The sequence below is a fragment of the Capra hircus genome, chromosome 27 (genome assembly GCF_001704415.2).
Source record: "Capra hircus breed San Clemente chromosome 27, ASM170441v1, whole genome shotgun sequence".
Taxonomy (NCBI): Eukaryota; Metazoa; Chordata; class Mammalia; order Artiodactyla; family Bovidae; genus Capra; species Capra hircus.
In genome coordinates this window covers 25499562-25512582 of record NC_030834.1, presented here as the reverse complement: position 1 = coordinate 25512582, position 13021 = coordinate 25499562, and the positions used below count along the sequence as shown (strand labels likewise).

The 13021-nt window shown below is 38.3% G+C and overlaps 1 protein-coding gene across 1 annotated transcript in view; it reads right to left on the bottom strand.

Moving 5' to 3' along the window:
- Nucleotides 1-13021, bottom strand: part of ZDHHC2 (zinc finger DHHC-type containing 2) — a 66273-nt gene that overhangs the window by 30663 nt on the left and 22589 nt on the right. Inside the window, exons 2-3 of the mRNA XM_018042102.1 lie at nucleotides 3964-3990; nucleotides 2803-2897 (exon numbers count right to left, since the gene is read on the bottom strand). Coding sequence (XP_017897591.1) covers nucleotides 2803-2897; nucleotides 3964-3990 — 122 coding nt within the window. The remainder of the gene's footprint in view (nucleotides 1-2802; nucleotides 2898-3963; nucleotides 3991-13021) is intronic.

Here is a 13021-nt window from a genome sequence, read left to right as displayed (position 1 = left end):
ATATTTAGTCATACATATATATTATTAGCTAATATATTATGTACCTTATATATGAACTTTTTAAAAAAGGAGTTGATGTATGGCAAAACCAATACAATATTGTGAAGTGAGTAGCCTCCAATTAAAATAAATAAATTTATATTAAAAAATAAATAAATAAAATAAAATTTACCTTTTAACTTAAAAAAAATAAATAAAAAGTAAAATATGAATAGAGATTTTGCTAAGTTTTTCCTCTATACTCCAACTGATGTCCTGAGCACCCTTCTCTCCGAATACGGTGTCTACTCTTTTTGCTAGAGCATGGCGTAGGGACAAGAGTACAGCTGTGAAGGTCAAAAAGACTTTGCTTTGAATGTTAGCTCTGCCATATGCTAGCAGGAGATAATGAGGAACCAGCAAAGGAGACCACGAAGGAGCTGCCACTGTGCATAAAAATAAAATTATTTCCATGAGAAAGGAGGTAAGAAAATTCTGGAAAGAAAATAATGGCATGGTTAACAGCAAAGGACATATAATTAAGAGTTAGTAGAGTATAAAGAAAGAAGTCCAAAATCTGGGCAAGAGTCATCGTTGCCAAGCCAGGGAGTCCAGCCTTTTCCCTGTGGGGTGGGCAGAGTCCCTGAGTAGCCAGAAGCAGCAGAGTGAAAAAGTCAAGCCTCAGCTTCAGAATGAAGGATGGATCTCTGCAGGATCCTCGGAATCCCGGAGTGCAGGCAAGACTGGCAGGGGTGACTGCCACAGAGAAAACTGCGATGTGTCAAGGCGAGAGGGATGACTGAGCCTCCAAATTAGGGCAGTGAGGGAAAGTAAAGGGAAAGGGGCCGGAACTGAAAGAGAAGAATGAGGAAGCGGCACATCTCAGAATGTGGGTGCTGGGGGAGGGGTGCGGATGCCAAGCTTCTGGCTCGAATGACGACATGGTTGGCAGTGGCATGAACACGCGTAAGAAACAGATGAGTCATGGTTTGGGGAAGGAGAGGGTGGTGACTTCAGTCTGTGATGTGCTGTGTCTGTGGTGTCAGTGCAATGATCAAGGACTTGTGTTTGGCAGGGAGATACAGAAGTTTGAAATCCATGGGAGAGGTCAGGCTGGAAACAGATGTGGAAATTGTATCAACACAGAGGTTATAAGCAAACCACCAGAGTGGATGAGATGATCTAGCTAAAAGTCAGTTTTCTCGTTCAAACCTACAATTCAGGCTATGATGAAGGCAAGAAAGATGATAGGAAGGGAAAAAACATGGTAGGAGGGAGGAAAAAGAGGTAGGGAAAGAAAGTGAGAAAAGAAAGGAAAAGGCTACCTCTTGGCACTCTAGACCAAGCCTGCTATGAATGCTATGCCAATATCTGTGGTTTTGTTTTTAATATCCTTTCTCAGTTCACACAGCGTATTTACTGGCCTTTTTGACCACAGCTGCATTTCAAACAGATTACTTCAGGAAATAATTCACAGTGATGCTTAGACCTCTTTCTTTTTTTTTTTTTTTCAGGTTAGCCTACTAAAACCACACTATTATTATTGGAGCAAAGTTTATTTCTATTCAACATCTATGTACTAGACTAAGTGTCAAGGATACAACAATGAGTAAAATATAGCCCTTTGCCTCAAGGACATTTAACCAGGATTAAGAACCCAGAAACAAAAAGTTAGCCAGAATGATCTTTTCAAAATGTGTATTTGAACAAATAACTTTATTTAAAACCTTCTGAGCTGAGACTGTTAGATGTTCCTCAGTATCGACTCTGTCCTTTTAACATGGTTAATGTGAAGTGAAAGTCGCTCAGTCGTGTCTGATTTCTTTGCACCGCCATGGACTATACAGTCCATGAATTCTCTGGGCCAGAATACCAGAGTGGGTAGCCTTTCCCTTCTCCAGGGGATCTTCCCAACCCAGGGATCAGACTCAGGTCTCCTGCATTGCAGGCAGATTCTTTACCAGCTAAGTCACAAGTGAAGCCCAAGAATACTAGAGTGGGTAGTCTATCCCTTCTTCAGCGGATCTTTCTGACCCAGGAATCAAACTGGGGTCTCCTGCATTGCAGATGGATTCTTTACCAACTGAGCTATCAGGGAAGCCCCATGGTTAACATGGCCACTGAGAATAAAGACCAAACTCCAGTCTTCTGTGCAACCAAATGTGGCCATGTAACCAGCTGAATTCTAAATATAAGTGGAAATGGCATTGGCAAATTTTCCAAAGTGTCCTTAAGGAAAAGACATTTACTTCCACTCCTCTTTTTCCACTTTCTTTGGTCTGCTGCCTGGAATGTAGACATGATGGCTGGAACTGAAGCAGCCATTTTAGGTCAAGAAGTAATGCTGGGAATAGATGCTATATATGTCAGAGTAACAGGAGAGGAGCCTGGGTGCCCAGCAGCTGTAGAGTAGCTACAGACTTTGAAAGCGGGATAGATTAGGTAAGTGGTTATTTTATTCTTGTTGTTTCTGGTAGCTGACAGCCAACTAATGAACCACTAATATGATGATTATAATAGAAACACATCTACCTTCAGCTCTATCTTTCTATCTATCAACCTATCTACCATCCATCCATCCTTATGTCTGGCCCCAAAGTAGAAGTGGAACATATAACATATTTAATATTGTAAATATAATACTTATACAGTGGAAAAATAATATTTGCCAAGTAAAAATTCAACTATTTAACATATTAACATAAAAAACCACTAGGCTCAATAGGTTTGCAATATTAATAAAAAGACATAAAATTCATTCTTTAGACGGCAATATTTCAGATTTCATCTTTAGCAGATAACTATACTAATATTTTAACTTACTTCTTTTGAAGGATTCATTGGTAATGTAAAGATAGTTTTCCAATACGACCAGACAAACATTGCAAAAAGTAGATGATAAGCAATCAGGCACACAACTGAAATGAGAGAAACAAAATTATCACTGTAGTATGCGAGTACACACTAAAATCATGGTATTCACAAAAGGTATGCTTGTTCTAAAATAATCAAATAATTTAATTATTTAGTTACCATCCTATGATCAGAACCCTCCCATCTGTAAACAGGTCCATCTATTGGCAAAATAGCTACAGGGACCTCTCTTAAATTATAAAAATAAGGAAGTTATGCCTGCAACTTTAAGCTATACACACAGTGTTAAACAAATGTTATAACATTCAGGCTTTAATAACTTTGCTTCACTAACAAAGAATAGCAAAAGCAAAATAAGCTATTTGCTTATTTTGCTCAGCCTGAGTCAAATCTGGTGGCCCTGTTTCAGCAACCACAGTTTTAACCAGAGATCATCTGAACAAAGAGATAATTCCTCCAAGAGGAGCTTAAGTTTCTTATTGATCACATGTGATGATTAAGAAAAGCATTCTGAATATTCTTCTTAGTTACTGCACACAAACACACTCCATGTTGTGTTTTGGTCTTGAAACCCTATGTAAATCTAAAATATTAATTTGGTACCCAGTGTATTGGAGAATACATTAATATATAACTTAATTGTGTAGAAAAAATATGTAAATTTAAAATATAGCATGTTTGGTATTTTTAAACCTCAACAGCAATTTCAGCTTTTTAAAGGACGATGATATTTCTGTTACAGAATCATTAAAACATCCAACTATTTAATAAGGCACGTAAAATCGGAGTGAGATGATCAAGGAATAGAGCCAATGGTCTTTTACATGAATTATGTAGGTGACTCAGGCACGAGGTCATACTCTGTGTGGAAACAGGAGATAGTTGATATTCCTGTATCTGGAAGCCACAAAAGTCTCTGGCACAATGACTGCCGTTTCAGGCCAGAGGTCTCTGCTAAGCGTCTCAGAGAATTCAGCCTGAGATGTCTTTTTACCCCATCCTGACTTCAACATTCTCAAAGTATCATTTATTAATCAAATATAAATGAATGCTATTTATTTTCTCAAACTATCTTTAAAATTTCAGATCCAAAGCAATGATGTATCTTACCTTGTTCTCCAATGTTTTCCATGGACACTACAGAAATAGAGAAAAGAGACGGGCAATATGTTATATGAAGCTTATAGCAAACACAGGGCCTGAAAGAGACATAAGATCTTGAGTAGGTTAATAATTTAGCTCTTTCCAAGCCAACGTCCTTTAAGTATTTGTTAGACTGTTTAGAGGAGAGGTGAGCATTGTGGAAGAGGTGGGGAGGGGAGGCTGGGCCTTCAGCCAGGCCCTGCTAGGCATCCCAGCCTTGGCTCCCATGCAGGAAAGACACCCCATCAACTGCAGCCCTGCTGAGCCTTCCTCTTTATTGATTGGTTTCTCAGGTTTCCTTTCAACTACAGAGTTCAGATAAAGGTTCGCTAGCTCATCACACTCCCAGAGACACCAATTGCTCTTTGTAAGTTGGCAGCCACTGAGTTAGCGCTCCAGAAGGAAAAAAAAAAAAATCATGTCCACTGTACAGATCTCTCTTGCCGGATTTCTGAAAGTACAAATTCTTACGGCCAATGGCTAACTGCTCCCTACGATATAACGAGGGGCCTGAGAAACTGCCGTCTCTGAGGGGCTGCGGTGAACACTGCAAGGTGGCAGGTAGATGAGGACTGGGACCGCAGAGCTCAAACTGGCTGGGACAAGAAACCCAACTCGGTAACCCTAGATGTTTTCTTTCTTTCTGTTTTTGTTTTTGCCATTTAAACTTTTTATTTTATATTCCAGTATAGCTGACTAACTGCTGTGATAGTTTCTGGTGGACAACAAAGGGACCCAGCCATACATACAAGTATCCATCCTCTCCCAGCTAGAGAAGGAAATGGCAACATACTCCAGTATTCCTGCCTGAGAAATCCCATAGACAGAGCACAGAGGAGCCCGGCAGGCTACAGTCCCTGAGTGTGCAGGAGTTGGACATGACTTAGCGGCTAAACCACCAATCACTCTCATTCTGCCGCAAATCCCCTCCCATCCGAGCTACCATATAACATTGAGCAGAGTTCCCTGTGCTATGCTCCCCATAGCGAACAGTAGGTCCTTGTTGTTTATCCATTAAAAAATAGCAGTGTGTAAATGTCCATTCCAAACTCCCTAACTACCCCTTTCCCTCATCCTTCCCTCTTGGCGGCGGTAAGTTCTCTAAGTCTTCTGTATTGTCCGCCTGCTTTGTTTCCCACGCGGTCTCCCTCCATTTGTACTAAAGTCTTTAGGATACGGTCTGCCTTATCTCAGTAGTAGCAAGTCTAGATTTGACTTTGTTTCCTGATGCATTTTTGTTCCTATTCAGCTATTAAAAGGCAGACAGGATTTTCAGCCTTTGTCCTGGAGTATAATTTCATTTGCATTAGGAACATGGGAATCAAAGGGTAATGCTGTGAGAGATTTTTAAGATTACCTGATCAGACCAACCTCCTTGCCAGGAGGGCGACAGTTCAGTCATTTCTAGAGCCAGTGGGAACCACAGTTTTGGAGAGCAGCCCATTCTCTTACTGGACTGATTTAAGAATGACTGTTAAGATCAGGGTGTGCCGAAATGAGCCTCCTGTGGATCCTACCTATGATATCCAGGCTTCCAATCTGTAGCTACAGAAAATCTAAAAGGCAGATCTTCATATGTTCTTTTTTAGCCCCCAAAATAGACGATTTCCAGATTTCTCACCGATCTTGATGTGGCTCCTTTAAATATTTCCTGGTCTTTCAATTTCTGCTAACATTCCTGATCCCCAGGATGGGACAGGCAGAAAAGATAATCTTTGACTTACAAATGGCCTGTAACACAAGTGTGCTTGCTCATCAGAGGCGAGAGGGAGTCAGAGGGCACTTTCTCACAGAATCCCTAAAGTGGCTGATATAGGGCAGAGGAAGGACAGAGCTGTCTTTTCTGTCTGACCCCATGACTCCCGTCATGCATTTCTCTGTGGGCCCTGACTTCCCCTTCTTCAAAATGCTCTAAAATTGACTACAGTTCTTCCTTGGATCAAAACTTCTACCCCTGCAGCTAATCGAAGGAAATGCAAAAGCAATTTGAATCCATTTGTGCATTTATGTATGAATGACCCTTAATGACCATTCCAGAGGTTCTGGTGTTTTAAAGAAAATGTGTTTGTTAACCCATGACTCTAGTTGTCAGAACTGAAACAGTAAAACAAAATGACATTTAAAAAAAAAAGAAAAAGTATGATCACTATGAGGTAATACATTTTTTGTCCCAGGCTGTTAATATATTCTGGATATGCATTCAAAGATATTTTCTGTCCTTCACAGCTTGCTTTACTTTAATGTACTTCAAAATTCACAGATTTTTTTTTTCAGTTAAATGAGTTACTCGTGGATGCATGTTTATGGAAAATAATCCTGATAAAATTTATAGAGTAAAACATGAAAGTCCAAAAAGGTTGTATCAATTATACTCCACAAAATTCTGAGCCTATCAAATTTCCTATGAATGTAAAATGTCTTTAATTTTTGTCAACATTTTTGCCAAAGTAAAAATCACTGTTTTAGTATTCATTTCCCTGATTACTGGTGAACTTTTAAAAATAATTTTTATTAAAAAAATTAAATGATTGGTTTTTCCTATCTCTTCTGATTTTTTCTATCTCTTTTCTTTTCCTTTTTGAGTCTTTTATATACTCTGTGAAGTAATCCCATATTTGTTACATATGTTCTAAATAAAGTTGTGTATAACTACTTTCAAATGACTTAATAAATACTAGTAAAAATAAACAATCTGCCTGCAACGCAGGAGACCTGGGTTTGATCCCTGGTTCGGGAAGATCCCCTGGAGAAGGAAATGGCAACCCACTCCAGTATTCTTGCCTGGGGAATCCCGTGGACGGAGGAGCCTGATGGGCTACAGTCTATGGGGTCACAAAAAGTCAGACACGGCTGAATGACTAACACGTTCTTTAAATAGCAGTGCCAAAATGTTGAAACTGACCTATGTCACTAACATATATATGGGCCACACTTGGTTGTGCTTTATTATACTGAGGAAATTGATGTTCTTGCAACCATGTTTACCTCATTATGAGGTCAATGGTTTATCTTGTAATTTTTTTCTTTTTGCTGCACCAAGCATCCCTGACCAGGGATCAAACCCAAGCCACGCCCCCCCCCCCAACTCCACACTGGAAGCTTGGAGTCTTAACCACTGGACCACCTGGAAAGTCCCTGTCTTGTAATTTCTCAACTTTGGGGAGGAGCTGTCAGTTTCAATATCCTTTCTTATGACAAAACCACATAGAATAAAATGTATTTTCTATTTTGTTCATAAATAACCATTTAAGGTTATTTACTCATGTTTCTAATACATATATATTAATATATAAAGACAATATATGGAAAATACAGGCTCAATTTTGGAAAAAATAGATGTTAAATGTATTTTAATTATTTATATCAATGTGAGAATTAAGTAACAATACTGATCATATTTATGATAGATCTTCCAAAAATAATACTGGATTTTAATGTGAATTTTGAATTTTATCCAGTATTACTTATTTCACAGATTTCAGTTTGGTCTGTTTAAAAATTAGGCTGATACTTATTCTCCAACTGCACACATATAGAAATTTCGAATCTCTTATATATAATCTTTACTATATATTCTAATAACCAGTTTTTGAGGTAAATGAACATAGCTATTTATATTTTTATTAAAAGAAAATAGAGACAGATGAGCTTTACTACAAGTCACAATGAGCAGCATATTAGTTATTTCTATCTGAGATTTTTGTTTTCAATTTTAAAGTTTTATGCATGTGACAAAAATATTATGACTCTGGGCTCTGCTGGATCTTATTAAAATTAGTTCCTCTTTCAAGCAAAACAACTAGCACAGAGCATCTGTCTCATAAATGTTTGCTGAATAAAAACATTGACAAACAGAAGTAAACATCATGAATTTGAATCACATAAAAGTGGAATTCCAATGCAGACCTATGAGAAACAATTCTTTCTTCTGTGGACTCAAAAATTTCAAGAACAGAGTTACTTTTTTTACCTGTCATCTTAGCACACTGTAGAAACTCAACTAGTAATCTGCAAAACCAAAAGCAATCTATCTGCAATGCCTGCTGGCCTACACCCCCAGATGTGAAGACAACACCTCATTACACAAAGGAGGGACAGAAGACCAAGTGGTCCTGATCCCCTAAAAAAGGAAAATCTTGAAGAAGGCATTGGTTTCAACTGGGCTTCAAGCAACTTTAAAAGAAGACAGAAAGGTTTTATATGTTTATAAGGTTTTTGCCTCTTAATTTTGAGTTTTCCTTAGTATCTTATTTTTTAATAGGTCAGTGTGTCAAAATGAAAAAGAACCTTACTAAGCATAACAGAACTAAAGAGCAAAGACTCCAGATGAAGACAGGCGAAGCCCTACTCCATCTCTGCCTCCTGCTAGTTTCACAGTGATCCTATTGAACAGATATTCCATCACGAAGTGAGTGTAGGAGTAACAAATGCAGTATTACTAGAGCTGCTGTGGAATTAAAAGAGGTAATAAGTGTAAAGCACTTAGCACAGCCTGGCACACAGTAAGCCTTCCAAATATACCAGCAATTATAATACATGACAGTTAATTTTGTGAATACTAACTATAAAAGATGTCATATAGGAAAAGGGCCCACAAATAAAGAAAAACTACAAAGAGACAAGTTATATTTGTACAAACCTCTGAAAGACATCCATGCAAACAGACTTTACAAAGTGAAAAAAAAGGTGAAAAAGGACTTAGATTTCATATCTTGCCTTTAATCTAGATGTGTCATTTCAGAAACTTGGTAGTAGAAACAAAGATGGTGGGACTCATCCTTACAGAGGGTGACGAGGAGACACAAAAACCCTATTGCTGATACGGCAGTCAGTCCACACGAGACCTTCGTGTGGGGACAAGACCTGTTTTGGATGTGACACCATCTGTTCAACATAACGAATAAAGACAATGACTTTAAAAAGCACCTACATCTTATAATCATTCCAGAGAATTAGATGTGGTTTACAGTTGGCAATATGAGCACCACTGTTCTTACACTAAAATACTTCCCCTGCCCATATCTGGTGGCCACCTAAATACACAGGATAGTCACACTGTGGGACATGATTTTAATTTTCATTTCAGAAGTGTATCTGCCTAATTTTATCTTGGATTAGCCTAATTTCTTTCTGGTTTCTTAGCCTACAACGATAATACTTTGCTTTGGAGATTTCTAATTTTCCAATTAAAACTCCTCCCTGATTAATTGCAGTACAGTGAGGAAACAAGACCTCTGCCTTGTTGAAAGAGCCTAAAGAATAAAAGTACTTTCTTGGCACTGGTGGTATATTGGAAGAGAGAGAGTAGGAATGATAAATTATTACCAGTGTTAGCAAGAATGTTCCTTTTGGCAAGAGTCAAATAAAAGCTTTTAAGAATTACATCTTAGAACCTGGAACCATCAAGAAACTTCAAGGCTGGTCGACTGGGTATCCAGTTGTGTCTTCCGGCTGCACTTTCTACAGCTTAACCCACTTCCTCCCTCATCAATCATTCCTCTAAGAAACAAACTGCAATGTTAGCGAAAAGGCTGACTGCTCAGCTATCAGGTTAGAACTAATGTGTGATACTTTTGTTGTAGTATTGATCCTTAAGAAATTCTTGTGTAAAAATCAAACAGGTAAAACCAAGGATGAAGAGTCAGACTGTCAGCCAAAGTAGTAACCCCTAACATACCAAAGGGTGACAAACTGCTTCTTGTTCCAAACCTGGCTTAAGTAAACAGCCTTGAAAAATACAAACCAAAAAAAAAAAAAGATACACCTCACTTATCTCTTCTGCGTGAATTATCAAATTACATTTAATCCAAGGGCCAGTAAACTACAGTTCTCAATCCAAATACAGCCAGCCACCTGTTTCTATAAACAGAGTTTTTTGGAACACAGACACATTCCTTCATTGGCACAGCTATCTCTCTGCTGCAGTGGAGAGCTGGGTAGTTGTGACAGGCAGAGTACAGCCTGCCCAGCCCTCTATAGAGAAAGCTCTTCAACCCCTGTATGTTCGTTCTCCAGGGAAACAGATCCACAACACTATGAGACTAGATATCAATTACAAGAAAAAAAAACTGTAAGAAACACAAACACATGGAGATTAAACAATACCTTTCTAAATAACAGTTTACTGAAGAAATCAAAAGGGAAATCAAAAAATTCCTAAAAACAAATGAAAATGAAAACACGACAACTCAAAACCTATGGGACACAGCAAAAGCACTTCTAAGAGGTAAGTGAAAGTGCAAGTCACCCAGTTGTGTCCTACCCTTTGCGACCCCATGGACTATACAGTCCATGGAATTCTCCAGGCCAGAATACTGGAGTGGGTGGTCTTTCCCTTCTCCAGGGGCTCCTCCCAACCCAGGGATGGACCCAGCTCTCCCACACTGTACGCAGATTCTTTACCAGCTCAGCCACAAGGGAAGCCCTCTAAGAGGGACGTTTATAGCAACTCAAGAAACAAGAAAAACATCGACTAGGCAACCTAACTTTACACCTAAAATGACTGGAAAAAGAAGAACAACAACAAAGCTCAAAAGTAGCAGAAGGTAAGAAATCATAAAAAACAGAGCAGAACTAAAAGAAAAAGAAATGAAAGAAACAATAGTAAAGATTAATAAAACTAAAAGCTGGTTCTTTGAGAAGATAAACAAAATAAACAAACTTTTAGCCATACTCATCAAGAAAAACAAAGAGAAGAATCAAATAAACAAATTTAGAAATGAAAAAGGAGAGGTTACAACAGACAATGCAGAAATACAAAGGATTATAACAGACTATTATGAGCAACTATATGACAATAAAATGGATAACCTGGAAGAAATGGACAGATTTTCAGAAAAGTTCAATCTTCCAAGACTAAACCAGGAAGAAATAGAAATTATGAACAACCCAATTGCAAGCACTGAAATTGAAATTGTGATTAAAAATTCTCCCCAAACACAAAAGCCCAGGATCAGACAGCTTCACAGCTGAATTCTATCCAGCACTTAGAGAAGAGCTAATACCTAGCCTTCTGAAACTCTTTCAAAAAATTTCAGAGGAAGGAACACTCCCAAACTCATTCTATGAGGCCACCATCACCCTGATACCAAAACCAGACAAAGATAACGCAAAAAAGAAAACTACAGGCCAATATCACTGATGAACATAGATGCAAAAATCCTCAACAAAATTCTAGCAAACAGAACTCAACAATACATTAAAAAGCTCATACACCATGATTAGGTCAGGTTTATTCCAGGGATGCAAGGATTCTTCAATATACGCAAATCAATCAATGTGACACACCATATTAACAAATTGGAAGAAAAAAATCATATGATAATCTCAATAGAAAAAGCCTTTGACAAAATTCAGCACCCATTTATGATTGAAACTCTTCAAAAAATGGGCACAGAGGGAATCTACCTCAACATAGTAAAGGCCATATATGATAAGCCCACAGCAAACATTATTCTCAATATTCCCCCTAAGATCAGGAACAAGACAAGGGTGTCAACTCTCACCACTATCATTCAACATAGTTTGGGAAGTCCTAGCTATGGCAATCAGAGAAGAAAAAGAAATAAAAGGAATCCAGATTTGAAAAGAAGAAGTAAAGCTCTCACTGTTTGCAGATGACATGATACTATACATAGAAAATCCTAAAGATACTATCAGAAAATTACTAGAGCTAATCAGTGAATCTAGCAAAGTCGCAGGATACAAAATCAATACACAGAAATTACTTGCATTCCTATATACTAACAATGAAAAATCAGAAAGAGAAATTAAGAAATCAATTCCATTCATCATTGCAACAAAAAGAATTCAATATCTAGGAATAAACTTACCTAAGGAGATAAAAGAACGGTACATAGAACATTATAAGACACTGATGAAAGAAATCAAAGATGACATAAACATGGAGAGATATTCCATGTTCCTGCGTAGGAAGAATCAATATTGTGAAAATGACTATACTGCCAAATGCAAATTACAGATGCAATGAGACCCCCATCAAATTACCAATGGCATTTTTCACAGAAGTAGAACAAGAAATTTCACACTTCATGTGAAAACACAAAAGACCCCAAATAGCCAAAGCAGTCTTGAGAAGGGAGAACAGAGCTGGAGGAATCAACCTTCCTGACTTCGGATTCTACTACAAAGCTATAGTCATCAAGAACGGGCACAAAAACAGAAATACAGACCAATGGAACAAATAGAGAACCCCAAAATAAGCCCATGCACCTATGGGTACCTTATTTCTGACAAAGTAGGCAATATACAATGGGGCAAAGTTAGCCTCTTTCAATAAGTGGTGTTGGGAAAACTGGACAGCTACATTTAAAAGAATGAAATTAGAACACTTCCTAACACCATACACAAAGATAAACTCAAAATGGATTAAAGACCTAAATGTATGCGCAAAAACTATAAAACTCTCAGAGAAAGACATAGGCAGAATACTCGATGACATAAATCAAAGCAAGATCCTCTATGAACCACCTCCTAGAGTAATGGAAATAAAAATAAAAGCAAACAAGCCAACAAAGGTCCGTCTAGTCAAGGCTATGGTTTTTCCTGTGGTCATGTATGGATGTGAGAGTTGGACTATAAAGAAAGCTGAGCACCGAAGAATTGATGCTTTTGAACTGTGGTGTTGGAGAAGAATCTTGAGAGTCCCTTGGACTGCAAGGAGATCCAACCAGTCCTTCCTAAAGGAAATCAGTCCTGAATATTCACTGGAAGGACTGATGCTGAAGCTGAAACTCCAATACTTTGGCCACCTGATGCGAAGAACTGACTCATTTGAAAAGACCCCGATGCTGGGAAAGATTGAAGGTGGGAGGAGAAGGGGATGACAGAAGATGAGATGGTTGGATGGCATCACCAACTCAATGGACATGAGTTTGAGAAAGGTCTGGGAGTTCGTGATTGACAGGGAAGCCTGGCGTGCTGCAGTTCATGGGGTTGCAAAGAGCTGGAAATGACTGAGTGACTGAACTGAACTGAACAAGTGGGACCTAATTAAATTTAAAAG